General features: G+C 43.3%; 2 protein-coding genes across 14 annotated transcripts in view; both read left to right on the forward strand.

Moving 5' to 3' along the window:
- Nucleotides 1-16,653, forward strand: part of CREBRF (CREB3 regulatory factor) — a 43,821-nt gene extending 27,168 nt beyond the window's left edge. For 7 of the 11 annotated variants that reach the window (XM_023761420.1, XM_023761419.1, XM_023761418.1 and 4 more), the window contains 5 exons: nucleotides 1,046-1,235; nucleotides 2,558-2,631; nucleotides 5,813-5,935; nucleotides 11,059-11,194; nucleotides 16,181-16,653. In XM_023761420.1, coding sequence (XP_023617188.1) covers nucleotides 1,046-1,235; nucleotides 2,558-2,631; nucleotides 5,813-5,935; nucleotides 11,059-11,174 — 503 coding nt within the window. In that variant the 3' untranslated portion in view covers nucleotides 11,175-11,194; nucleotides 16,181-16,653. Of the gene's footprint in view, nucleotides 1-1,045; nucleotides 1,236-2,557; nucleotides 2,632-2,790; nucleotides 2,857-5,778; nucleotides 5,938-11,058; nucleotides 11,204-16,180 lie in introns of those variants that run through there. The other 4 variants (XM_023761421.1, XR_002831407.1, XM_023761425.1 and 1 more) reach the window with 4 other exon arrangements.
- A 3,247-nt stretch (nucleotides 16,654-19,900) lies between these two features.
- Nucleotides 19,901-27,809, forward strand: BNIP1 (BCL2 interacting protein 1). Of its 3 annotated transcripts, none has more exons than XM_023761433.1 (6): nucleotides 19,901-20,135; nucleotides 21,904-21,996; nucleotides 23,292-23,383; nucleotides 25,816-26,010; nucleotides 26,110-26,228; nucleotides 27,202-27,804. In XM_023761433.1, the coding sequence occupies exons 1-6, from the start codon at nucleotides 20,052-20,054 to the stop codon at nucleotides 27,396-27,398; spliced, it is 780 nt and encodes a 259-aa protein (XP_023617201.1). In that variant the 5' UTR covers nucleotides 19,901-20,051; the 3' UTR covers nucleotides 27,399-27,804. The 3 variants fall into 3 exon arrangements, with proteins under 3 accessions (XP_023617201.1, XP_006097722.1, XP_023617202.1); XM_006097660.3 differs by having other exon boundaries at nucleotides 25,816-25,917; XM_023761434.1 differs by lacking the exon at nucleotides 19,901-20,135 and adding an exon at nucleotides 20,782-21,549 and having other exon boundaries at nucleotides 27,202-27,809.
- Nucleotides 27,810-27,868: the final 59 nt, after the last annotated feature.

Raw genomic sequence — 27,868 nt, forward strand, 5'->3', positions numbered from 1 at the left:
AGAAAGGAAAAATAGTTGTATGAGAAGGAATGGAGAGAGAAGAGTGGAAAATAAGGATTGAGAGAAGCTTATAATCTTAGGTCAAATTTCGAATTGTGAACCCAGGACGATATAATTAAATAGAATTCCTTCTGCAAAAAATGTTATTTTTATGTTAATCCAAAATCTGTTCCATCCTTTTACATTAACCCATAGTGGAGGGCATTAGTAAGTTTGGTGCTCAGTACACAGTTTAATAATCACTCATGCTGCAGACTTCAGTTGCTAAGCATTTTTGACACTGGAATTGGATCAGAAGTATATGTGTGCCTCATTTTCCCTGGTACCCAGGTCTATACTTCACTGTCTCTCAATGAATAAAAACCCAGTTTTTGCCTTGAGATCAATTTTTCTACCTCAGTGAAAAGACAGGACCAATAAATAGGTCCAGAAAGCGTGTGGAGAGTACTAGGAAAGTTGTGTGGTGTACGTGGTTCTGAGGACAGAGCCATCCCTCGTTTGGTATATAACTCTTACATGAGTTATATACCAAACTAACCAAAGAAGACCTTTAAAAAAGGCAACCTTTACTTGATGGACTTTTGAATCCAACATAAGACTCTATATATTTGACACATTTTCAGTCAGAGCATCAAAGATCTAAAATCTCCAAAATCTTTTTCTGACCATATACGGTATTACACCCTAGCCCTGATGTTTGTGTGCAGGTGAACTTGTACTCCAGTCCTAAAGTTTGAGATGCTTTTTACTATCATGCAGTAATAAGAATCTGTCATGCTGGGGCTGGAAACCTAGAGGTAATGAGGAATGGAAAGGCTGGAGCTGCATCATATTACCCCCATTTCTTGCCGTCACAAGGTGGGAAAGAGAGAAGGCTAGCAGTTCTAGCAGAGGGTGCTAACATTCTGAGACTTCTGAAACATGCCAAGACTTCTGCGCAAGAAAAGGGGGGTGAGGGAGATGTGGTTTTAAAATATGGCTGTAGAAAATGTATCTCCTGTTAAATAAAATGGTGTAACTTAAACTTCTTTTAAACCATCTGTAGGAAAATACGCAGTAAAGAAGTCAAGGAGAACTGACGTAGAAGACCTGACTCCCAACCCTAAAAAGCTGCTGCAGATAGGCAATGAGCTGCGGAAACTGAACAAAGTCATCAGTGACCTGACTCCAGTCAGTGAGCTCCCCTTAACTGCCCGGCCACGGTCAAGGAAGGAAAAGAACAAGCTGGCTTCCAGGTCAGTGCTGGTCATGCTCATCCATGTAAGTGAAGTCTAGGGCAGTGATGGCGAACCTATGACACGCGTGTCAGAGGTGACACGCGAACTCATTTTTTTGGTTGATTTTTCTTTGTTAAATGGCATTTAAATATATAAAATAAATATCAAAAATATAAGTCTTTGCTTTACTATGGTTGCAAATATCAAAAAATTTCTATATGTGACACGGCACCAGAGTTAAGTTAGGGTTTTTCAAAATGCTGACACGCCGAGCTCAAAAGGTTCGTCATCACTGGTCTAGGAGGTGAGGCTAGCCTGGAAGCGAGCTTGTGTAGAAGCTCATGTGACCCTCAACCATTTATTCAGAAATGAACTTTTATAAAAGAGAATTACAATTTTTCCTTTGAAAGTAAAAGGCACTATTTATGCTTAATGGAAAAAGATTTTAAAGGGGGGAGGTAAATGGGCACAAGTCTAGTATAACAATGAAAATTTTTATCGTAGCCTCGTGCTTTGTTTATTTTGTAGTAATTAAAATTCACCCCTTTTAATATACACTTCTATGAGTTTTGACAAACAGACTGATCATATAAGCACCACCACAATCAAGATATTAAACATTTTCATCACCTTCAAAAATGTCCTCATGGTCCTTTGTAAACCCTTCTCCCGCCCTTAACCCCTCACCACCACCAATCTGTGTTTTGTTTGTAGTTTCTAGAATGTATATAGATGGAGTCATGCTGCAGATAGCCTTTTGACTGAGTTCTTTGGTTCAACATGATGCATTTGAGATTCATCCATGTTGCTGTGAGGAGTAATAGTTTGTTCCTTTGTATTGCTGAGTAGTATTCCTTTGTAGGAATGTACTACAGTTTATCCGTTCACCAGTTAAAGGACGTTTGGGCTGTTTACAGTTTGGGGCCATTGTGAGTAAAGCCACCACAAACATTCACTTAGAGGTGTTTGTGTGAACATAAGTTGAACTCTTTAGGGTAAATACCCAGGAGTGTATGTTTAATTTTATAAGAAAAACTGTCTAAGTAGTTATCTCCAAAGTAATAAAGCAAATTTTTTTAGAAGTTACTACTTCCCAAAGTAGCTATATGTCCTATTTTATATCCCCACCAGCAATCTATGAGGGCTTTATTTTTGAATTTCTTAAAATTTTTTAAAAATCAGTTCGGATAAATTATTATATTGTGGGTTTTTGGTAAATGAGTTACATATACAGGCAGTGGTTTTTGGTTACTATTAGAAAATGTCTGACAGCAATAAAGAGAAGTATATTCTGAATGTTCACTTAAAAAAAGTGAATTAATGGTTTCTTCCTTTCACAGGGCTTGTCGATTAAAGAAAAAAGCCCAGTATGAAGCTAATAAAGTGAAATTATGGGGCCTCAACACAGAATACGGTAAACCTACACCTTTAAGAATTTGATTAACCTCCTCTTACTTTGCTGACCACTCTTTTCCTTAGGTTATGTTATTTGCTTTCCCTGTATTCTGCCCAGCTTCCTTTTTGTTAATCCATTCAGTAAACTACATGCTCTTCTTACTCATTCCTGTCCTAGCGTGAGTGTCTCCATCTGGGGCTTCCCAGACAGATCTCATCTCTGCCCTGAGGAGCTCATTTACTTGTGAGCATGGTCATTTCTTACTTTTATAGTGGTGTTGCTGGGTTAGCCAGATGTATTGACTACTGTTTATTTTAGTCTTTGAATGGATAGTTTAGATCTCTGGTTTACAAGGTTGATTGCACGTTGGATTTGTCTCTGTCCATGTTGAAATACAGCGTCCTAGGCTTCTTCCCAGATCCTCTGAATTGTAATCTGTGCAAGGAGTACCCAGGAATTTACATGTTGAACACCATCTTGGTTACTCTTATGCAGCCTTCCTAGCGTATTTTGGGAATCGTTGGTTTAGATCAGTACTTCCCAGTCTTTCACATCATGGCTCATGTAGAAAATTATCATCTCTAAGGCATCCTGGAATATAACGGTATCCCACTCAGAGGAAGAGGCCCCTGTGGGCGGAGAGGACCATTTTCATACATCTAGAACCCTTAACACATTAAGCGCCATGTTAGTCACCGATGACTGACACTATACTTTGCATCCAGAACTCAGAACTCATCAGTCACTGGTGCCGCCAGCATATTGGTGAAATCGGATATCTCGGGCTAAAGGGAAAGGAAGACAAGATAGGCTTGGCGCTTAACGTGTTAATAGCACACTAGGGGGTTAGAAAGCTCTGGCTTGATCTGTGTCCCTCCTTTCTCCCTTGCTGTTACTGTTCCTTAAGCTTGGTACCATAGAGTTTGCATGTTCCTTTGCCTCTAAAATTGTCAACTTCACTGTGTAGCTTTTCGACTAAGTTGTATCAGAAAGTGAAACAGTGGCAAAATGATCAATTATTATTTGTGTCTAGAGATTTTCTTAAGTCCAGCATGATGTCTGGCACATAGGTGCTCATAAACTTGTGTAGTTTTTCTTAATCCTTGATCTTGATTATCTTGTTTCCATTTGTGAGGGCAGAAAGAGAATTTCCAGCTGTGAAGTTTATAACTTGTTAAACGAACTGATGTTTTTATTTATTAATGGCCATTCTAATCAAGGTAAATGAATTAGATGAAACAATAGTTGGCTTCTTGGAATGGAAATCTCCATTTTCCTACTCTTCTTTCTTGCTGTTTTAGGATTTTGAGTTTGAGCTCTGTGAATATGTATAGATGTAATTATTGTAATGTCACGGCATTTGTATGTCTTTTAGAACCCAGCTGGCTCACACTGCAGGGGGATGTGGTGGGCCACCGGGAGCCTTCTGGGTCTATGTTTCTTTGGACACATGTTGGCATCTATCTTTGTGTTGTTCAGTTAATGTGTTTATCCATAATTTTATACAGCTCTGTGGCTGTATATTTTTGCATTTGTTAAATCAATTGACCAGGTATGTATGGGTCTACTTCTGAACTCTGTACTTTGTTCCATTGATCTATTTGTCTATCTTTATTTTATGTAAACGATCTTGATTACTGTATTTTATAGTAAATGTTAAAGTCAGGTAGTGTTAGTCCTTGCTAGTCCTCCAATTTTGTTCTTTCCTTTCAAAGTTGTTTTGGCTATTCTAGGTCCTTTGCATGACCATATAATTTTAGAATTAATGTATCACCTTTTTAAGAAAAAGCTTAGTGAAATTTGATTTGGATTGCTTTGAGTGTGTGTAAATCAATTTTGAGAGAATTACCATCTTAACAAAATGGAGTTTTCCAATTCATTAACTTGGTATCTCTTTCTATCTAGTTAAGGCTTCTTTAATTTCTCTCCATCTTCTTTTATTGTTTTCAGTATAGAGTGCTTGAATATCTTTTGTGAGATTTATTCCTGGGTATTTTATATTTTTTTGGTACTGCTGTAAATGGAATTATCTTTGAAACTTTATTTTCAAACTCTTTGCAGATTATAAATGCATATGAAATGGATTTTTTAGTATTATTCTTATATCTTATCTTGCTAAATTTGTTTACCAGTTCTAGTAGTAGGTATGTAGATGCTCTGGGATTTTTTTGAAGCAATTATCATTCTCAAATAGGGAAAAGATTGTGTTTTTTAATCTGCACCAGAGGTTTTTATTGACTTTATGTAGAGGGGAAGGGAGAGAGAGAAACACATTGATGTGAGAGAGAAATGCACCTCAACCGGGGATTGAACCCTGTTGGCATAGCATTTCCTTATTATCTTTTTAATGGCTCTAGATTCTGAAGTAATAACCCCTTTTTCATTCTAGATATAAATAATCGATCGGTCTAGCTGGGGATGAGGATTGGGGGTAGGAGGAGGTATCCATTTTGTTGGTGTTTTCAAAGAACCAGCTTTAGGCTTTGTTAACTTTCGCTTTCTTTTGTGTTTGCGTTCAGTTTCATTGATTTCTGCTATTATCTTTATTATTTTCCTCCTCTTTACTTTTGGTTAATTCTGCTCTTTCTCTTTAAGCTTTTTTTAAGATAGGGAAATTTGTTCTTAAATCTTTAGTCTTTGAAGGACTTTGTTTGATTTATTTAATAAACATTTACTAAGATCTTATGAATCAATATACTAGGCACTGTCATAGTTCTTAAAGCTATGAGGACAAATAGGGCAAGTTGCTTACAGGATAGTGGACATTGATACATGTCTTCAGTGTTTCATCAAAAGTGGCACATCAGCCCTAGTTGGTTTGGCTCAGTGGATAGAGCCTTGGCCTGCAGACTGAAGGGTCCTGGGTTCGATTCCAGTCAAGGGCACATGCCCAGGTTGCGGGCTCGGTCCCCCGTAGGGGGCGTGCAAGAGGCAGCCAGTCAGTGATTCTCTCTCATCATTGATGTTTCTGTCTCTCTCTCCCTCTCCCTTCCTCTCTGAAATCAATAAAAATAAATTTTTAAAAAAAAGTGCACATCATTTGAAATTAGTCTGCTTGGATAAGAAAGCTTATAACTATTACTGCTTAATGTTTTCTTAAACATTTTCCATTTTTTAATTGAATATCTGTTATTACATAATTAAAAGCAAATTCTTCTATGTTAGTGACACACTCCAAGTGTCTTGTTCTGTCTTACAGATAATTTATTGTTTGTAATCAACTCCATCAAGCAAGAGATTGTAAACCGAGTACAGAATCCAAGAGAGGAGAAAGGACCCAACATGGGGCAGAAGCTTGAAATCCTCATTAAAGACACTCTTGGTAAGAAGAATACTGGATAATTAATAACAATAACAACATGTAGCGTAAAATATATGCTTCAAGAGGAAAAGAAAAAACTCAAGTGATCTCATTGTAGTTACTGTTCGTTACAAGTAGTTTTGTCTCTTTTTTAAAATATATATTTTATTTTTAAATATATTTTTATTGATTTCAGAGAGGAAGGGAGAGGGAGTGAGAAATAGAAACATTGATGATGAGAGAGAATCATTGCTTGGCTGCCTACTTTTGTCTTTTGAGATTTATCATTCATCAACATCTACTGCCCATTACCACATGTTGTACTTAGATCTCATCACTGAACTATTTTAATTCTTGAGGAAGAAAAACTTCTAGCAATCTTAACTTTCTCTGGGGAAAAGGAAAATAAAGATCTCTGAGCTGTTAGGCCTGCAGTTTATACTGTAGTCAAGGTGCTTATCTATTCGTTTTACCCCTAATACACGCCACAGGATTCTAACAAACTTGACTGCCTGATTTCCATCCCTGAACAAATTATACAACATGGGAAGGAACAGAGGTGGGCATCCTGAAGTCAGGCACAGCTACCTGACCGGGAGAACGGGCAGCGAACGCACGCATAGGCGTGAGAGCGCTGGCACCGGAGCGGATCACCTACAGATCAGCAGCATCCCTAGGGCTTTGAGGCAGAGCGTGATCTGTGAAGACCCTGAGGCATCATAAAATGGCTTTGGCTACATTACATATTCTTTGTGTTAAAGCATTTGTTTTATATTCTTTCAGTACATTTCTGTCTTCTGTTTCTTCTTCTCCAAAATGCTTTTCAGTCTTTCTTTGTTAAATAAAGGGAGGAATTTAGTGCTATAAGAAAAATTTCTTTTTGCCTTCTTATTTTTTAATTTACAGGCCTTCTATGTTGATAAGTTTGTATATTCCCTTTACATCTAAAAGTCAGTTGTACCAGATACAAAATCCTTGACTAATTTTCTTTCTTTGACTATGTTACATATGTTTCTCCATTTTTCTCTGGCACTAAGTGTTGCTGTTGAAAAGCTAATAATTGCCTGATTTTTTCTTTATAAGTCATTTGCTATTTTTGCCTAGAAGTCGACAGGATTTTTTTCTTTTTCTTTAAATCCCAGTAGTTTTACTAGACTGTATCTTGGCATTGGTAATTTTAGGTTGCTATTCTCGTGTGCAGTGTGCTCTTTCGGTATGTAGTTTCCAATCTCTTTTTTTTTTCTCTTTAAATAAGGCATTTATAAACAAGAGCACATACATTCATTACATAAAAATAGCTTTCGAATCGTAGAGCAAGTCATATTGTCATTAGCAGCAGCAAAGGAGAGAACTGGAGGCGGTGGGTGTCCTGGCCGGGACAAAGGTAGAGCTTTGTTTTTTACTTGAGGAAGGACAAGCTTCCTCGGGAACCCACGGGCAGAGGCTGCGGCCCAACTCAGCCCCCAGTCTCTTTAGGACTTACTCCCGTGCTTTGGTTTTCTTCTTTAAGGACTTACTACCTGTGGGTTGGTTTTTCTTTGCCTATTTTTTTTTAAATATATTTTATTGATTTTTTACAGAGAGGAAGGGAGAGGGATAGAGAGTTAGAAACATCGATGAGAGAGACATCGACCAGCTGCCTCCTGCACATCTCCCACTAGGAATGTGCCCGCAACCAAGGTACATGCCCTTGACCGGAATCAAACCTGGGACCTTTCAGTCCGCAGGCCGACGCTCTATCCACTGAGCCAAACCGGTTTTGGCTCTTTGCCTATTTTTAATGTTAAAATTCTTTCTCCCTTTCACTTCTGTTTCTCTTAAAAGCATTATTTGTTACATTTATTTGCTCTTGTGTTCCTTTTAGTTTTGCCTTAATTTCAAGAGTTAATTTTTTTAAATTTCTAATTCTTTTCTGAGTTCTCTCTTATTTCTGTTTTTCTATTCTCATTATGCTGTTCTGTCATATCTTGTATCATTTTCTTTAATGTCTTCCAGTTCATTTTGAAATAATAATGGGTTATAGTTTTCATCCTTTTTATGGTTATTCATGCCTTTTAGGCACAGTTTTATTGTTTGTAGCAATCTTATTTTCTTTGGTCTTACTTTTTATGGGATTTTGACCTTGATACTTTTCTGTTATTTATTTGTATGTGAAATTAGTTTTTTTTTTTTGAACTTTCAAAAGGAAGTTTTGTTCACGATAGCTTTTCTAACTTCAAACTTCACAGAAACCCCTGTTTTCGGTTAATGTAAAAAAAATTTGCATTTGTTCATGAGATGGTCATTCACGTCCAGCCACAAGAGAGGACACAGGAGAGGAGCAGGGAAAGAAAGTTCATCCTAGAGAGACCAGTCACTGCAGGCCACAGCGAGGCCACAGTGAGGCACAGGGCCGGAGTCTAAGGGAACACCCGAGCAAGCAGGTGGGGAAGAGCGAGAGAGAGAAGCAAACCAGGGAAGTGCCTTTCATAGGGGTCAAGGTGGTACAAAAGCAAAGGTGTGGGGATTTATTTGATTCATTTGAGTCATTAGGCCACAGTCAGGTGAGGCAAGAAGAGGAGCTCTGGCAGGGCCAGCCTGTCACACTAGTCACACGGCAGCTTTCTTCCTGAGACTTCTTGTTCTGTGTCCCTCCCCATTTGATCTGGACCATTCTTTCTTATCTATTGTCCCTGTCTTGCTCAATTTTTATTCTTATCCATAGTGGCTCCTGTCCTGCAAGGGAGTCATGGCTGGTCAGTTTTCTGAGTTCACACGGGCTACACACTGCAGCCCCTTCTCTTCCTGTGGGCTCCTTGCACTCGCCCGGACTCACTGTTCAGTTGGACTAGATCTCTCACAGTCCAGCTGTCTTCCTGTCGGCCTCCTGTGCCTTCCGGTGGTTCACCTGTTGGCTGTTTTAGACTTCCTTTGTTCTCAGGTCCATTACTTCTTCTGACTCATCCCGCACAAACATTGATATTATTGATACCATGCAGGTTTTACAGCTTTTCGTAGTTTCTTCCCATCCTCTTGAATTTTGGGTTCCTGTCACTTGTTTAAATTTTCCATGGGCTTATGGGGTTTTTGTTTGTTTGTTCAAGTATATTTTTATTGATTTTTTTTTTTTGATTGAGAAGAAGGGAGAGGGGGAGAGAGAAACATTAGTTGGCTGCCTCCTGCATGCCCCCTATCGGGAATTGAGCCAGCAACCTGATCATGTGCCCTAACTGGGAATCAAACTGGTGACCTCTTTTTTTTAAATTAATTAATTAATTACTTTTTTGTTAATCCTCACCTGAGGCTATTTTTCCATTGATTTTTAGGGAGAGTAGAAGAGAAAGGGAAAGACAGAGAGAAACATTGATGTGAGAAAAAAACATCGATTGGTTGCCTCCTGCATGAGCCCTGGCCAAGGCCCAGGCTGGACGGGAGCCTGCAACCAAGGTACGTGCCCTTGACAGGAATCGAACCCGGGACCCTTTGGTCTGCAGGCCGACGCTCTATCCACCCAGCAAAACTGGCCAGGATACAGTTTCTTTTTCTTAAAGGTTTGGTAGAACACTCCTTGAAACTATCTGGTCCAGTGGGTTTTTTGGTAATTAACTTAGAAAACATCCTATGCCCTCTATGATAATTTGTCAGTTAGATTATAACCTTCTGGACTGTTTGGATAATTTATATATTCCTAGAAAATTATTCCCTTCCTCTAGGCCCTTCAATGTATTAAAATTGCCTTTGTTTTTTAATTTCCTCTCTATCAGTGGCTAGTGTTCCATTTTTATTTTTTATTTGATACCTGTTGTGTTCTTTATTCCTTGAGTCAGTCAGTTATAATATGTCTTACTTAATCTCCCAAAGAACCAGCTCTTGAATTTATTAGTTTTTCTAATTTCTTCAGTTAAATGCTTAATTCATTTCTTTTTATTTTATTATTATTAACAATTAAAAGCCTTTGAAATTTCTTTCAACCTCTATGTTAGCTGTATTTCATAAATTCTGATGTCGTATTTTAATTGTTTTCTGAATTCTTCGTAACTTTAGGTTTGATTTACTCTTTGACCTAAGAATTGTTTGAGAGAGATTAAAAATTTTCCAGAAGGTAGGGATCGTTATTTCTTAGTTTTATTATTAACTTCTATTTTTTGTGATTTATTGAGATTCTTTAGCTACCTAATAATATCATTACATTTTTAAATGTTTTGTAGGCTTTTGAAAAGATGATGTATTTTCTATTTTATAGCAAGATTCTAGTACATGTCTATTAGATGTTCTTAATCAGGTCTTGTCTTCTTTTCCTCTTTATTTCTGTAGGGGTGTCCCATCTACATTATGTAGCACGGAGCAAAGCCCCTCTAAGGTGCTTCAGTGTCTTCTCGTGTTTTCTGTGGTCTTGCTTTTGAATGCTGGGCCGTTTGAATAAGATTCCTACGGCTAGGTCTTAATGATGGAATATAGTCTTTATCATTGTGAATTCGGTCTTATCTGATAATATAATCATGAATGCAGCTTTCTTACTATTTATTTGTATATGCTTGATATCCCTTTGCCTACCCTTTTAATTTCTATCTTTCTGAATCACTGAACATAGATACATCTCTTTTAAAAACACATTTAAAATTTAATTTAATTTTTGATTTGCATACCATAAAATTCACTTTTAGATTATTATGTATAATACATAGTTGGATGTTCTTTGTTAGTGAATCTGGCAGTTTTTCTCCAATAGGTGAGTTTAGCTTATCTTTATTCTTGATATATGTTCGGTTTGAGTTCTGTCATTAAAGATCTGTTAGGATTTGTTCATATGGCTTTTTTATTTTTTTGCCTTTCCCATGTCATTCACTGTATGATCCATTTTTATAGTTTCATTTTTGTATGGTCTGATAATTTGCAAGCTCTGCATTTTTGTCTTTTTGGGCTGTTATTACTTGTCATCTACCCCACTTTAAAATGTTGATTAACTATTCTTTATGGTCATCCTTGGTTTGACCCTTTTAATCTTAAAATTGTGGGCTCCAATTTAATTGTGGAGGTATTTTCTGGGCTGCAGTAACCAGGAGCAGAGCACTCATCAGGGACCCGTGTCAGCTGAGGGCCAGCACACTCCCACCAATGCCCTCTCCTTCCTGTGTCTAAGTGCACCTTTTTGTCCTTTCCCTCAGGTCTCCCAGTTGCTGGGCAAACGTCAGAATTTGTTAACCAAGTGTTAGAGAAGACCGCAGAAGGCAACCCCACCGGAGGCCTTGTAGGACTAAGGATACCAGCATCAAAAGTGTAATCAGCTTCATTGGACCACTGGTCAGAAATGTCTGAGTTTGTTATGTTATTCATTGTAAATTTTCATTCTGTTTTGCATGTCAGTTTGGCATTATGTACACATTTACAATTAGGTTACATTGTTTTAAGAACTAAGTAGCATAAGCGACGCATGATCCAAAATACTTGATTATTGCATTTTCAGAGCATAAACCGTGGTTACAACTGCTACTGGCATCAGAATTGAAACTCGTATATTTAACTAAATGTTTAGATACAGATTTCAAAAATCTGTTAAAGAAAAACATTTTGGAGGGGTGAAGATATTAGTAAATGCCATATATTGTGGCAGGTTTATGCTCTGAACCACACAAAAAAATCGAGGAAGCATTTTTAAAAAACAGTTTAGATTGTTTTTAGAATTATTGCTTTTTGTTCGAATTTTCCACAACCATTAATGTCACTTGTACATGGCACAACCCAGCACTCATGCCCGTGTGCCATATTAGATATTCATTTTCTGAGCTCAATATGGTGTGTGTGTGTGTGTGTATATATATGTATATACACACACACATATACACACACATATATATATGTATATGTCTGTGCAAGTAAGAAAAAAAAGCATATTCTTTGTGCCTTGTATTTTGGGGAAACTATAAAACTGGTAATATTTTGTATGATGAAAACCCTAATGAGGAAAAACAAGATATATAGATGGAAAAATTATGGGGTTTAAATGTTTTTTTGTTGCAACTCTTTTTCAGATTTTTTGAATGTATATAGGACTATGTTGAAATGTAGATATATGCCACAGAGTCTATGTATTGTATAAAAAAAACAAAAAAACAAAAAACAAAAACAAAAAAAAAGATGGCTCTAGAAAACTCATATTTCGGTACTTGACCGGAAGAAGACAAATACTTGCACATTATTACGATTGTTTTATTTTTTGTACCAAAGACAAATGCAACTGATATGGCAAACTGCCAGTCTAAGTAAAGTTTTGCACAGCTTACATGATACTGTATGAATGTATGACTGAAAGGAGAAAAAAAGAAACGAAAAGGTCAGGGTTAGGGATCTTACTGAACTGTGAATTTTATTTCTGTTTGGGTCCAATTATCTACAGAAGGAGCATCCACACATATAAATATTATTTTGCTGTTCCTCTAGTTCGCTTCCATAGTAGATAAGTTGGTGGCCATTTAGGTGTCTGTCTTTTTATTTCTGCACTTATTGTAGGAAATTTTAATATATTTCATTTTAGTAAGCTATTGATAAAATAGTTTTTGGCCTTGAAAATTTAAAGGTTATTTAGTATACTTCCACCAAACAACCAAAATACAGATTATTTTTATTGTATTATGTACATATATATATGTAAAGAAAGAGAAAAGCTAAAAATATCTAATTCTTTAGTTGCCACTTTTCCAATCGATGTATTATTGTGCATGTAATATTTTCAAAGATCAACACAAGCTTAAAACAAAAACAAAAAAAATTTATAGATTTTTATATTTTTGTACAGGTATTTTCAAACTAGCTTCTTCAGACTTACATGTGACTTCTTTTATAGTTTCTAGAACTGAGAACTATTAACACATTTAGTTTTTAGGTGCTCTGTTTTGCTCACATAAAACAGCTTCATTAGTCAGTGTTTTAACTATGTTAAAGCTTTATCTCTTGAGGAGAAATTTCTTTGTCAAGGCAACATTATAAACCTTTCCACAGATCTTTCCATCCTATCTCTCTTACTGTTTTATTCTCAAATCTTGTGGTTTGAAGTCTGAAAAAACTATACTTTAAAAAAAAATTCCTACCTAACCAGAAAAAAATAATACCAAAAATTTCAGACCTAGCTGCTGGGAGAGTATCTGTTTCTCCATTACCCGTCGGAGAATTTATTATTTAGTTATATTTTGTCTGTATAGTGTATTTCATTTTCTTTTACTCACCTCACCCCCGTCCATTTGTAAGTGACAGCACATGAAGCTATAGCTTACAAAGGTTTGGATCTAAAACACACAGCAACGTCTGAGCAATGCTTACCAAGCTTCTTTGACATTGTGAACTGTGATGCACCAGATTTCCTGTGTGCTGAGTGGAAATGCACCTGCTTAGTGCATTCACACTGAACAGATGATAAGCTCAGATCGATAGTTGAATAGAATATATAAGTTCATTGTTTAAAGTGTTTCCTTTTTCAGTGGGAGAAGGCAAAGCACAAGTTTGTAACTTGGAAGTATATGAAGTTTTGACAGAGTGTGTCTGGCAAATTAAAATGTATTCCAAAATCTGGCAGTTTTGCAATCAGGTGAAAATCACCTCATGATAGAGATTCAACTGATGAGGTTTATAAAATTGCCCCTTTCTAGCTGCTCTGTTAGAAATTCTGGTTTTTGATACTTTTTTCCTCTCTGCAAACCAGAATTTGATTTTTTGGTCTTGCATTTCAAAAAAGACTTTGAATCTGTTTAGTAGATTCCATATCCTTGCATTTCAGTGTTTTATATGTACTACTTAAGTTAAATAGTTAAAAGCTTTTAAATAGTTGAGCTTTTTAATGTTGACACTTTATTTTGTACCTATTTATATATGTATGTATATCTTAGAAAAGCACTTTGTTAAAAAAAAAATGCATTTTATATGATTCCTGCCATTTGCTGCTAAATCTGGGCTGGTCAGAATGCTGCAGCGATACTTGATCTCAATAAAAACCTGGCAGTAAAATGTAGAGTGGAAGTTAAATCCTCTTGCTGTTTAACTTATCATAAAGATGACATAGGCAAGCTGTGCAGCTTTACATTTTAACCAGGGGACTCTGTGGCATTTAAAACCGTCTAGAAATGGTTGTACTTTAATGCCAGTAATAATCTGCTTCCTCTATTGTCATTAAATATATCCGTTTAGTGTATCACACAAACAGATCTTATAAGGGTAATGTAAAAACCCCAACAATTGTACATGTTCTGTTTTTGAAATTGTGGCATGTGTTTTTGGGTGAAGACCATTAGAGAAGAGCTCTCTAACGGTTTTCTGTGTTCATACATGGTATCCAGATAGTCATAATGAAGTCCAGAACCCTACTTTCAGTGAAGGCATTGTGAATTCACCTCCAGTGAACCCCTTGTTCCAAAAGCAATGATAGGAACGTTGACTCTAGTACTACTATGATTTAAAAACAAAAAAAAAACCACAAAAAAGTTCTTCCTCGTTTTCGATACACTGGATCTTTGTAGAGTTTGTCTCCATATGAAAGCATGCTGTCCAGTTGTTCTTGTTAAGATCTTGTCTAAGTTTTGAATTGGGTGCCACACTTTTTCAGTCAATACGATTGCTTGTTCTACTGTACCATGTATGATTCTTGTCCCTTCCTATATTCTTCATGACAGATTATGATGTGGCTTTATATTGTGCCTTACTTGTACATGAAAACAAAACGTCTTCATTCCCTCCACTTCCTCAGTCTTTCACTTTGACCTTTTTGGTAAGAGAATCAGAGCTATTACAAAAACATCATGAAGGAGTTCAGATGGGTACGGTTTCAAATTCCCTCTCTTTAGAGTTATTTTATATTTGTATGAAAGACCAGTTTTGAATGGTCTTTGAATATGAGGGGGAAAGATTAGCGGTAATTTCACTACATCCCTTTTTTCTGACTTTCATGAATTTGTCATACATCTTCTTTCTGATGCTTGACTTGATTTGCTCCTTCGCAATAGTCTGCATTTAAAGAAAGGTGTGTTCCGTTCATCAGCTTGAAATTAACTCTTTCATTTTTCCAGAATTTTTTAGAAGAGTACCCGTTTTGTTTGTTTTATAAAACAGATGACAAGTCTCTTTAAAAGAAACAGAAGTACAGTACTTTTGAAATACAATGCTGTTAGTTTGGATTTCTTTTTTATATATAATACTCATACAATTATCTGATGTTTGCCTTCATTAATAAAGCTGTTAGTTTATTCACCAAAATGTCAAGAATGGATGTGCTTTTCTTTATTCCATACATTTAAAAATATTTTAGCTGCTAAGATTTAGTTCACTTTCTAAGAGACGAATTCAAGTTGCCTTCAGCAGGAATTAACAAAAACTTAGGTTCCCTTTCTTTATATAGTCTTCCTGAAATTCTGTTTAAGTATTTTCTAGTTCATTATGTAACAGAATGTTAGCATCTCTCCAAATCTTGAAACTTGAATTTTGAGAATGCATTGAATTATGCTTTCAGTGTTAAAGTAAAAGGTTTCAGTTATCCTTCTAGAAGTCTATTGTGGAATACCATTTCCCATGGAACTGAGGCCATTTCCACAACTTTGCACAAAACTCCAGTCTTGTTCTTCCCTTGAATCATGACAAATACGTCTCACACAGTGCCGTAATACTTGTGGATTCTTTTGTAATCTTTGTAATCTTAATAAGGGCATTATGAGAAGATGACTCCATGCTTTTTTAGTATTTCAAACACATTGGGATGTAACAATGACCGTCAGCTGTAGGGATGGTTGTTTCGTTTTAAGGAATAAGCGTGTGGGGGAAAGATGATGAAATGTACTACTGAATGTGGAACGCTTCAATAGGCAGGCAGGGTTATGTGTTGAAGCATAATCCTCATGCTTAGTAAACTGAATGACGTTGTAGACATTGCACCTAGGAACTGAATTCTGCCAAACTGCCATTTTCGTTTAGAAAAGAAAGACTTGGGGGTAGTCGTGAGGGAATAGAACCTTAAAACTACTTTCAAATAGTATTCTGGAGACTTGTCGGTGACCAGTGCAGAACCATGTGCCAAGTTCTAGGTGAACTAGGTTTGCCTCTTTCATAACGATGTAAACACAGTGGTGTCATTCATTAAAGTCCGGGTGGATGGGAGCGGGACTGATTACTGTGTCTTGCCCTTCGCCCCCCCCTTTTTTTTTTTCCAGAACCAAATAACAGAAATGTGTATGTGTGTACTGTATCTGCCTTCCCAGCGCATTTTTATGACACTGTATTACACTGCCTGCCTTTTTAACCTTCTGTCCCTAGGGTTCGTCCTGTAACTTAGCATTGGTGGTTAAGTGATGCTAGGGCTGACCGCGCATAAAAAGTCACAGAGGAGCAGAAGGGCAAGAATTCAGAGCGTTTGTTCATGCAATGTGGCCACCTCTCTTGCATAGCCGCATAGGATCCTGTTTGTAATGCTGTCAGATTCTGTCGTTTTGTTCCCCTGTCCCCTACCCCACACCCCCACAACTGGAGCTATGAAACTTTATTGGATTCAGTCTTGTCTTTTGTCTAGAAAGAATTTTATCTTGTTGACGCATGAGCTGTTTAAAATTTATTCTATTAAATGTTGGTTAATAGTTGTGCAGTTTTTCTTTTCAGAAGAAAAGGCAATTCCAATGTTGCCTTTGTTCTCTGTCACCTTCCAACCCCTCGGCACTTCTAGTCAGATACAGACTCATCTGTGTATGCAACATCCTTTGTAATTTAAAATAAAAAAAAAAGATGAAAAGGTTTTGAATTGTTGGCCTCATGTTTTCGCCCTTCCTGTCTCTGGCTTTTTGGAGGCTTACCAAGGTCACCCACTGCAAGGGGATTCCCAGCTGGAGGCAGCGGGGACCTGGGGGAACATTGAGCTGTTATGTAGATGTATTGATAAACATTGGCATTTTTCATAGCTCAGAGCATAGTTTTGTTTATACTTATTTCTCTTCGATTCTTTGGGCAAGCGATTTCTCTGTGGGAAATAAAATATTTTGAGTCTCTTCTCACTCAAACGTTTGCATGTTTAATAATTTAAGTAAGAACACACAGAGCCTGAGCCGGGACCGGCGTGAACACCATCACAGCAGAGTGCTCCTTCTGCCAGGGCCTGTGCTGGGTGCTGGGCTCCGAGGAGACTCGAGAGACCCCAGGAACTTCCGGCCTGCTGAACGGGGCCGCTGTGAACAGGATCGCAGAACAACACAGGAGTTGTTACATGCGCAGAGGGCTCTAGGCATGTTCCCACCCAAGTATTTGTGAGGACGCAGGTGCCACGTCAGCGGGGTGTCAGAGAAGAATTGACCAGCCTGTGTGCCTGGGCCCTGGAAGAAGCCCTCTTTGCTCCATTTGAGTGACACTGAGCCTGTCAGGAAGCAGATGGACATGGCCTCGCACGGACTCGTTCTGCTTCAGGACCTGATCTCTTGAGACCGCCCCTCATGGGAGCCTCTGCCGTGGCCCAGGAACCGGGAGCTGGGGGAGCCAGGTCAGTGCAGTTCTCAGGAAACTAACCCTCTGGGAGTGGTCTGCAGCTCACAGACATGGATGGGCAACCAGGAGAGCTCCTCAGCCACCAAGGAAAACACTGGTGGGGAAATACTTTAGTGTCTTGACTGGAAGGTCCAGACAGCAAGGAGGAGTTAAAGTCCTAGAAGGCGAGGGTGGTGCCCAGGAAGCCGCCCCCCGCCAGGTGCTGTCCCATCAGGGAACCCAGCGGCTGCTCTCAATGGCCCAGCGAGGTGGGTAGTCATCAGACTAGACTTAGAGGAGGGGACTCACCCAGACCCAGCCGATGTGAGACGATTCATGTTCATCTCTAAGGGACCAGGCCGTGTTGCAGGCACTGTTGGGAAATAAAGGGCTTAGAATCTGAAAACCAGGAAGAACCAGAGCCCAAGTGTAGCAGATGGAGGAACCAAAAGCTAGCCTCAGGATCAGTGGGGAAAGACGAAGGGAACAAAACAGCGTTGGCAGTTGTAATGGGACTGTGGGTCCCCAGATCGCATACCTATCCCTCAAAGATGGCTTCTAGCTGGCGGGCTTAGAACTGGATCACTTTGTTAGAAGGGACTGTGTGGGAGGGTGGAGAAAAGGGGAGCTGTATTTTCTTTTTTAGTTGCAGAGAGATGCAATTGGAGACTGTCGATTGCATAGGAATTTGCAGCAAGAAGCAGGATGTGAAAGGGGCCCAAGGTCACTCGGGCAGATCTGCTGGCCAACTTCAGGCTTCTTCACTGTCCTAAATAGGGAGCGTCTGTTTGAGGATCCAGAACGTTTGACCTGAAAAATGCCAACCTCCATCTCTTTAAAAAGTTTTAATCTTAAAATAACAGCCAGCAGTTAACAGGAAATGTACAAGGTCCAAAGAAATCTTGAAAATACTATGAAGGACACAGAAAACTTGAACAAATGCAAAGATAGACCAAGTTCTTGAACAGGAGCAGTCACAAAGTTGTCAGTCTTCCTGCATTAAATAGAAAATTGAATGCTGTCCCAGTAAGGACATACCAATGGGGTTAAAAAAACAAACTTTAACATGAGTTCACATAGGAAAAATTATAGGTGGGAGCTACTGGGGGCAAAGCAGCTGGTGTTTAATCCCCAACAGATATTAAGACACACAAAACTATAATAATTAAAAGTGTCATTTTGGTGCATGAATGACTTGGTAGGCCAACAGACTAGAAATACATTCAAACTTAAGAATGTAGTATGTAAATGTGGCATCCCGAACCAGTGAGAAAAAAATGGATTATTCAGAAAATAGTGTTGGAACAACTGGGTAAAGGCTCCATACTTCATACCAATAAGTCACCATACATTTTGGTAAAGACCTATATGTAAAAAAAACAACAAAAAGCCCAGAAGAAACCATAGAAACAATTCTTGGTGGTGGGCGAAGGCCTTCCCTAACTTGGATCCCAAATCCAGGAGTCATAAAAGAAGATTGATAAATTCTATGTGAAACAAAAATTAAACAATTTTTGGAGCACTTCCTGTGTGGCAGGCTCTAAGGTTAAAAAACAGCCAATTAAAAATTCTATAGACTAAGAAAAAAGCTCATAGGTAAGAGCTAATCCTTCAGTAAATAAAGAGCTCCCGGGAATTGACAGGAAAAAGACCCAACAACCCAATGAAGAAATGAGCAGACAATAAATACAAATAATTCTCAACCGCATTCACGAGGAGAGAAATGCAGATTTTAAAAATGGCATTTTTCACTTGATCAGATCGGCAAACATCCCAGTGTTGAACACACCATGTTGCCCGGGCCGTGGGAAGCAGGCATGCTGGAGGGAGTGTAAACTCCCACAGATCAGGCCTCTGTGAAGAGCGGTTTGGTGGCGAGGGCCAGAACTTTCAAATGCCCATGCCCTTGGACCTGGCAATTCCATTTGCGCTGGGCCAGTCGTCACTCCCTGTGCCCGTTTCCTCGCGTGTAAAAAGGGGATAATTCTACCTCCTGGGGCTGTCGTGAGAGTTAAGTTAGATGATACACATATAGCACGTAGTACAAAGAGCCTGCCACACAGGAAGTGCTCCAAAATATCAGTATAATGTAGTAATAGCAGCCAGCGCGCATGCGCTCCGGCCCAGGCCACTTTCCCACGCTGCGCTGGGTGCTTACCCCCCCACCCCCCTCATCCCATTGAGTCCTCCGGCCAACCCTGTGCTTCCCACCAGGTGGCCCCTGGGGGGACTGGGCCACAGAGGTGGGATGTGGGTGCACTGTCAAATAGGAAACGTACAAGAAAGCTTAAAGAAATAGAAAACACTGTAATGCCACCATCCAGGACATCCCAACTGATACTTATCCAGGCTTTAAACTTTTCCCTCCTCTCTATGCAAAAAACAAACAAACAAAAAAAACCTGTCATCCTTAGAATGGCTGATCTGCGGGAGATGGGGAGAGGCCACCGTGGAAGTGTTCTTGATGTTCCCTCCTCTTCCTCTCCGTTTTGTTTTTCCCTAGGACCACACGAAAAGGCGAGGCTGAATTCCCGCCACGTGCCGAGGGAAGTCCTGGGCTCAGCGCCGCCACCCTCGCGGGCCTCGGGCCGGCCTCTAGGGGGCGCTGGCGCAAGGCCGCGCGGCGCGGAAACGCGTTTGAACTTGGCCACCGCCGCTGCCCGTAGCCGGCGTCTCCAACATGGCGGCTGCCCAAGATGTCCACGTCCGGATCTGTAACCAAGAGATTGTCAAATTCGACCTGGAGGTGAAGGCGCTTATCCAGGTACTGGTTCCCGGGGCCCCTGCTGGGCTCCGGCTGCCCTAAACCCGAGCTCCGCTGGCCTCCTGTGAGCCCGCGGGCTCCCTCCCGAGCTTCCCCCGCTCGGTCCGGTCTCCCTCTCTGGTCGCTGGCCCCGCTCTAGGGCCGGCTCCCTCCTCTCCGGCCCCCTTTGGCCCCTTCCCCTTGACCCTTGGTCTTGAGCCTCCATCCGGGTGGCGCTGGCTCGCCCTTTCCCGGGACCCCCATGTCCCTCACCCCTGCCCAGGCTTCCCCTTTGTGGCCCCGCCGGCCCCCCGACCCCCATAGGGAGCCCCGGCCGCCGCCTCGCCCTGGACCCCCTCACACTTACCTGCCACCTGGTGAGCCCCGCCCCCGACCCCGCCGTCCCCGCCGCTGGGGGGCGTCCGGAGGCCTCAGCCTCGCCCCCTGCTGGCCAGCTCCTCTGCCCGTGGCCCGTGGCCCCCAAGGCCGCCTGGCATGGGCGGCACCGGGGGAAATGAACGTCACCCGGGCCAAAGATGTGATTTAGGAAATGAGGAAACCGAGTCAAGTGGCGAGGCCTGAAGCTGAAGGCAGGTGGTGGCAAAACTGGGACCCCGAGAAGGGACTCAGGGCACCGAGGTGCGTTAGCTCCATTGAGCGTTGAAGGGTGGAAGGTAATAGTGCAATAAACCAGTTGGCACACGCAAGGGGTAGGAATGTAAACACAGCTCCTTTCGTTTAGCAAGAAGGAAACCAAGAGTTTTAAACCTCGGTTTTAGGCAAATCGTTTCCGTTTCCAATAAATGTTACTAAACATCAGATGTAGATTCAGAGTTTGCAACTAGCTGGGACAAAAAGTGAAGGACAGTAGGGCCTCCCACCACCACCACCACTACCACCACCACTCCCGAAACCAGATGCAAAATAAACCGAATGAGTTGCCAGGAAGTGTGATTTAATGATTAAGCCAGAGAACAAGTGAGCAAGTTTTAATGCAAACATTTACACTCCCCTTCTCCCGTGTGTAAGCCACCAAGTGCTGGGCCGGTTCTGAAATCTAATGAGAACGAGCGATTATAGCTAGATGCGTTGCATTCTTCCTGTGCTTCAGTTCCTCTGCTAAATGCTTTCTGGACATGCATGGTCTGTGCAGTAGATAATACGATGAGGGACAGAACTGAGGCTCAGAGCTCAACTGATTTTTTTTTTTCGAGGTTGCACGGCTAATAAATACACAGCCAGAATCTGAATCCGCATAGTCTGGCTCTAAAACCTGGCTCCACTGATTCTGACTGTCCAGAAACGAATTCTAAACCTACCCTTGAGTCTGTCTACAAACACTGCGCTTTATAACAGATGGTTTGTAAAATCAGATTGAAGCTAATCTTGTCATCTGATGCCCGGAATTCAGCGCCCCGATTTCCAAAGGTCTCAAGTTAGTAGTATCTGCTTTGGATTTACATTTTAGTTGAATACACAAGCTACTTGAAGGCTTTCATACTTGCCAGGTGGCGTTTTGTTAAACTTTAGGAACTAGTAAGTCAGGACAGAGTTGCGTTTCTCTCTATGCTTTTATGTTACCTATTCACAATCAATTTGAAGAGGGATGAGAAAAGTGTAAATTATAATGTGTTTGCTTGTGTTGCAGAGGTAAACAGCAAAGACCAGGCTGAATTACGGTCAGGGGGCCAACCTTAGCTGTGGCGTAAGCCAGCTCTCCCTGTACTGATGGTGTCATTTTCTTTCGTTGCCTTGAGAAAGGCCCCCTCATCTCTTCAATGTCTCCTAGGATATTCGAGATTGTTCAGGACCATTAAGTGCACTTACTGAACTGAACACTAAAGTGAAAGAGAAGTTTCAACAGTTGCGGCACAGAATACAGGTGAGCAGCACAGAACTGTGATGCCAAGAACTGAGATGCTAAGGAAGGGGGAATGAGGACGGGGGCTCGGTCCTGGGACAGACATCTACCAGAGAGCTGTCCAGGTTCTTCCTAAACGTGTAGACAGGGAGGGAGCTGTACTAACCTGCCATCCAGGTCACTGCTAGGAACTTAGGCATGCAGCGCACAGCCAGCTGTGACAGACGGTGGCAGGGACGCCATTGTCCTTGGAATTTTTCAACTTCAAAGCTCTGCGGTCACTTGAACTACTTTCTTTTCTCTCCAACCCATTCACCCCAGTCCATCACCAGTGTCTCCTGGGTAAATTTTTGAGGCTGTCGCTTAGCCCAGCCTCCTCCCCTCTGTTTTGTAATCACCAGTCGCATCATATGCACATATACGCTCCTGAATGCGACTATGGTATATGTGCCATCTCAAAACACAACAGCGAGAGGTACCGGTGTGGATGACGTAGGTGTTTCCGCGCTGTGCCTTCAGGGAGGGTGGCAGAGAGCTGCCCTCCTCTCAGAGGTGTTGGGCACCTGCTCGGCCTGCATGTGGTGCTGGGTGTAAAGCCTTAGGTTTTTCATATTGCAAGGCCCCAGATGCCAGCCAACAACTGAACCCAAGAAGACAGTCTGTTCCAGAGCCGGTGGAGAAACTGGCTCTTTGGACCCTCAGAAAGAGCACGTCTGTGCCCTGCGTGTTGTCTTCCAAAGGAACTTTCCGGGGCAGTTTTCAGAATCCGGTTTTTAATCCCCATGATGTCTAAGTGGGGTCCGTCTCCTGTTCAGATTTTTGTGCTGCATGGCAGGCACACGTCGCCCTCTCAGGCAGCCGCACCACTCACGGCTGTCTGCGCAGGTCTCGGGCTCCTCCTCGCTGTGGGGTCTTGGGATTGTTTTAAAAAAAATATATTTTTATTGATTTCAGAGAGGAAGGGAGAGGGAAAGAGAGAGAGAAACATCAATGATGAGAGAGGATCATTGATCAGCTGCCTCCTGCACACCCCCTACTTGGATGGAGCCCACAACCCGGGCACATGCCCTTGACTGGAGTTGAACCTGGGACCCGTCAGTCTGCAGGCTGACACTCTATCCACTGAGTCAAACCAGCTAGGGCTGTCCTTATTTTCTTACCGACAGCTCTGTATCTAAAGGGATGTTTGGCATCCTCAGTGCCCTGCTCTAGGAGGGTTTTCCAGTGCTGCTTATGGCCTGGCTAGAGCTAGAAGTGCTCCCTGGTTTTCGTATTGGCTTTGCAGTGATTTTCACACACAGCTGCTTCCCCCAAAGGAGCTGGAGCAGTTGGCTAAAGAGCAAGACAAAGAGTCGGACAAGCAAGTTCTGCTCCAGGAGGTGGAGAACCACAAGAAGCAGATGCTCAGGTAGGCGGCCTGCCTCCCGCCAGTGGCCTCTGCTGGTCACGTGCTCCCTGGGAGACTCCCTGGGTTTGCCTGAGGCACCTGGGGTCAGTGACTTATTGTGTCATTTACACACGGACTGGATGTTCTCTCGAGATGAGTAATTCTCAAAGGGGAGGCCACGCAGGGGCTGTTGGGAAGTGGAAAGGGCACAGTTTACAAAAGCACATTTATATTTGCTTTGTTTCACTGTATTTATATTTTTAAAACAAAACCAAAAAAAAACGTTTGCTATTATAATATAGGTCCTTTTTATCTAAGGAGAATTGGTACCAGAAAAAGTCCACTGAAAGTGAACCTATTTAAGATGGACCAAAATTTAGAAAGTTTTGAAGGGGACTTTATCTTAAAAGTGAAACAAGAACATGTAAATAAGCTCATGTTATATAAAATTGAGGTGATTTGTGTGCTAATGCTTGATTCTGTAATTGAAGGTATGCGCTATTTCTTGGTATTGAATTGGGAGACTTTTCCAGCAAAATTGTCTGAAACAGTACCTGTCCCTTCACTTTTGACTTTTGTACCATAATCATAAGAGGGATCTTATTGCAAAAGTATTTGAGGGCCCCCTCGCCGGTTTGGCTCAGTGGATAGAGCGTTGGCCTGTGGACTGAAGAGTCCTGGGTTCGATTCTGGTCAAGGGCACATGCCTTGGTTGTGGACTCGATCCCCAGTGGGGGGAATGCAGGACGCAGCTGATCAATGATTCTCTCTCATCAGTGATGTTTCTATCTCTCTCCCTCCCCCTTCCTCGCTGAGATCAATAAAAATAAAGTGTAAAAAAAAATAACAGCCTTTGTGAGGCTCCATCGCCTCCCTCAGCCCTGCGGGGGCCCGTTCTTCTCCCTGAAAGCCCTTGCGGGGCCCCTCCCGAGGGTTCCCTTCATCCTTCGTAGGTGGTCGAACTCTGCCACATCGTGTTTGTCTGCGGCTTTGCTTCTGATTTGAGAGACGCTCCAGCATCCTCCCCACCGATGGCAGCTGTGTTTCTGACACCCCGCGATCAGGAGGCCGTGGGTGTGCCGGAGGCTGGTCTAAGTGGGGAGGGAGGTGTGAGCGGTGACCAGAGCTAAAGTGCTTGGCTCGGTGATACTTTGTGTCAGGACGCCTTTTGCTTCCCAGGGCCACCAAGGTCACTAGATGACAAACATTGAGTAAGGAGGATCGCCATATAATGTACAGCAAGTTATGCCAGACAGAATCACTGAGCGTGGGCTGAAAGTTGTGGAGTCGAGGGCAGAGGAGCGAGCAGTCAGTCGAGGCTTTGGCTATGGCGTGTGGGAGCTGGGCCTGCCTGGGTGCCCGTGCTCGTCACACCGAACAGTGAATGTTGGCTTGCTTGTCTTTCTTCACAGGAAATGTGAGCCCCTCGAGCGGGCACTGTTGCTCGTTCATCTTGCATCACGGGGCACACAGACTGCCTTGCTAATGACAGTTTGAAAAGGTCACTGATTTTTTAAAACATTAGCCATGAAATGGCATAGCAGCCGCTGGTCAGGCGTCAGGGACAAATCTGAAAACAGCCTGGGGTGCTGTAGAGGACCGCCTGTCAGTCCACGCACTCTCCGCGTGACTTGAGATGTTTCAGGGGTTGCGCGGTGGGTGTGAGCCAGCTGCCCACGCGTTCTAGCGCACGAGCGTGGTTCTCTGAGGGACCCAATCGCTTTTTCTGGTCCACCCACAAAGGCGGCCCTGCTGGCTCCCGGCCGCCACTCACCCAGTCGGAGCTGTCCCTCCCAGGGAGAGCGGGTAAAGCATGTCAATAAATCATGTCCCACCAGCCTGCTGGTCCATTGTTTGTGTCATCTGCGATCTGTCTATGGGACATAAAGAACAGCAGACCTTGGAGAAATGTTGGGGAAAACTGCCTTTTGATGATTTTTTTACTTCTTACAACATATACTGGCTGAACAGCGGGGCCAGAAACTGTCAATTTGGTGCTGGTAATGCAAACATGGGTGAGGCATGGTCTCGCGGGGCAGAGCCCACCGCATGCAGGGCAGAGCAGTGAAGTGTGGGGAGAGCTGGGCAGAGCCGGGCCTCGTGTGCCCCGCTGGGGATTGGAGGTTACCCTGAATTCTGGAGCCATGTGGGCTGCATAGAGAGCTGTGCCAAGGCCAGACTCCCTCGGGCTGCCCGGGGGACAGGGACAGGGACAGTGCACTCAGTAAGAGACTGTCCCGGAGGCGGCCGGGGTCCAGACGAGAGGTGCCGGGGCCTGAGCTGCTGCAACTGCTGGGGCAACAGAGGAGGAAGCGGCGGGAGGTGGGGAGGACTCCGTGGGCCTCCCCTGCGAGCCCTCCCGCACCACACCTGCCGGAGGGAAGACCTGCTGTGACTGGAACTGTCAGCCCAGCAGAGTCAGCAGAAACTCACGCGTGCCCTTGTGATTCCAGCAATCAGACGTCGTGGAGGAAAGCGAACCTCACCTGCAAAATCGCCATCGACAACCTAGAGAAGGCAGAGCTTCTCCAGGGAGGAGACCTCTTGAGGCAAAGGTATCTGTCTGCTGCAGAGGCAGCCCGACGCCCCGCTGGCCGTCATAAGAGGCTCCGCACATCCTGGGCACGACCAGGAACATGCAGCAACAGGCATGCGCGCGAGAGACTGAAGCACGGGTGTCCCTTGCCTACGGGCTTCCCCGCAGCCAGGCTTTTGTTGACCTTCCTCCTCCTCCTCTGGACTCCTAGGAAAACCGCCAAAGAGAACCTGGCGCAGACGTCCAGCACCATCACCGAGAACCTCATGGGGATCAGCCGGGTGATGTCCCAGCAGGTGCAGCAGAGCGAGGAAGCCATGCAGACGCTGGGTAACGCCGGGCTGGAGGGGAAGCTGCTCCCAGGACACCGGCACCTGCCCAGGCCCCTCCGCCCCGCCCCGCCCCCGCTTACGCTGCCTGCCCTGCCCATGGCTCCCAGTTGCTTCTATATCGATCTGCGGTCTCCAGCAGGGATGGCACCGCAAATTAGGTGGTATCATCCGCCCCTTTCTTCCATGAATGGAAGCATCTCACACGCCTCTTTCACGCTCGCTGTCCACGTAACAGCACGTTGCCTTCTATGGCTCTTCCGGTGATGCTTTGCTTTACTTTGTGGGGGAATCGTGCCAGGTAACCTTCCCAAGTGGCAGGCCCAGGTACCATACTCAGCGGTAAAGTCGACTCCCGGGCACAGCGACCCTGAGGGGACAAGTGCCTCCTGGTAGGTGTCACTTGGTGTCCAAGCCCAGGCGCCCCGTCTTTAAAGCTACAGCCGTGTCCCGGGACCGAAGGACTTGCTTGTGTGAGGGCTGGTGGCAGGGCCAAGCCCTGCCGTTCCTGATCCCACAGAGAGCGACCTGGCCGTCAGGTGTCCTGGCAGGGCGCCCCCACAGGTTAAAGGGCCTGGTGCCCTCCAGCTTCTGTCCCCATACGGACCTCGTGGGGCCGGTCCGCGGTCACGGGATTGGTTTTGTGGCGGGTGGTCTCAGCAGCGCCCGGCGGTGGCGGCAGGCGGCGGCCATGGTCGCAGTGAGGAAGAGCCTCTCTGCCCTTCTCCCTGGGGGTCGACCTGGGGCTCCCGCTGTGGCCTGTGACGCTGTATATAGGAAACAACGGCTCTCGAGCCGGGTGAGACCCAGGGGAGTTTGTCCTGGTCTCCACTCTGGTTGTCTCTGTTCACAGTCTCTGCTCTGGGAACTTGCTTCAGAGAGCAGTGTGCGTGCTGGGAGCCCGGCCAGCAGGCCAGCTTCGGACTGTCCGCTCTGCAGCCTCTGAGTCGGGCTCCCTCCCTCTTATGTTTCAGTCACCTCTTCCCGGACTATCCTGGACGCCAGCGAAGAATTCAAGTCCATGTCGGGGACCATCCAGCTGGGACGGAAGCTCATCACAAAATATAATCGCCGAGAGCTGACGGACAAGCTGCTCATTTTCCTGGCCCTGGCCCTGTTTCTCGCTACGGTTCTCTACATTGTAAAAAAGCGGCTCTTTCCATTTTTATAAGCCAAGAGCTGCCAGCGTCTGCCCTTTCAGCTCTGGTGTCAGGACCCAGCCAGGCTCCTGAGCTCTGGCCCAGCTGCCAGCCGACCCACCTCCCCGGGGGTCCAGGTGCTCAGCAGAACTGATGGAGATGCTCCGCCCGGGTTCTTGCAGGTGGCTGCCTTGTAAAGGACCACAGAACAAGGGGAGGCCTGTCGTCGGGACGCCTACAGGCACAGGGACTCCGAGAGCCACCGACATGGGTGGCTGCTACGTGGGGCACTCGGAGCCCACCCTCTGGGATGTGATGTTCCTCTCTCTTCCTCTCCCGCTGTGGCCTTCATGCCTGATCAGGGGAGGGAAGAGAACTGGGGTGGGAGGATGATGACTTGGGTCCATTCCTGAATAAACTTGACTGTATTGAATAGAGTGAAATGCATTTGGGTTTATAAGACGTCCCCCCAGGACCTTGTGTGCCTCTGTTTTTGATGTCC

The sequence above is a fragment of the Myotis lucifugus genome, unplaced genomic scaffold, assembly GCF_000147115.1.
Source record: "Myotis lucifugus unplaced genomic scaffold, Myoluc2.0 scaffold_208, whole genome shotgun sequence".
NCBI lineage: Eukaryota > Metazoa > Chordata > Mammalia > Chiroptera > Vespertilionidae > Myotis > Myotis lucifugus.

Bases quoted from the DNA above. Each gene is read 5' to 3' on its own strand.
- BNIP1 (XM_023761433.1), top strand. From the start codon at position 20,052: ATGGCGGCTGCCCAAGATGTCCACGTCCGGATCTGTAACCAAGAGATT. The intron at 20,136-21,903 runs GTACTGGTTCCC...AATGTCTCCTAG, and splicing joins AGGTGAAGGCGCTTATCCAG to GATATTCGAGATTGTTCAGG. The intron at 23,384-25,815 runs GTAGGCGGCCTG...TTGTGATTCCAG, and splicing joins CACAAGAAGCAGATGCTCAG to CAATCAGACGTCGTGGAGGA.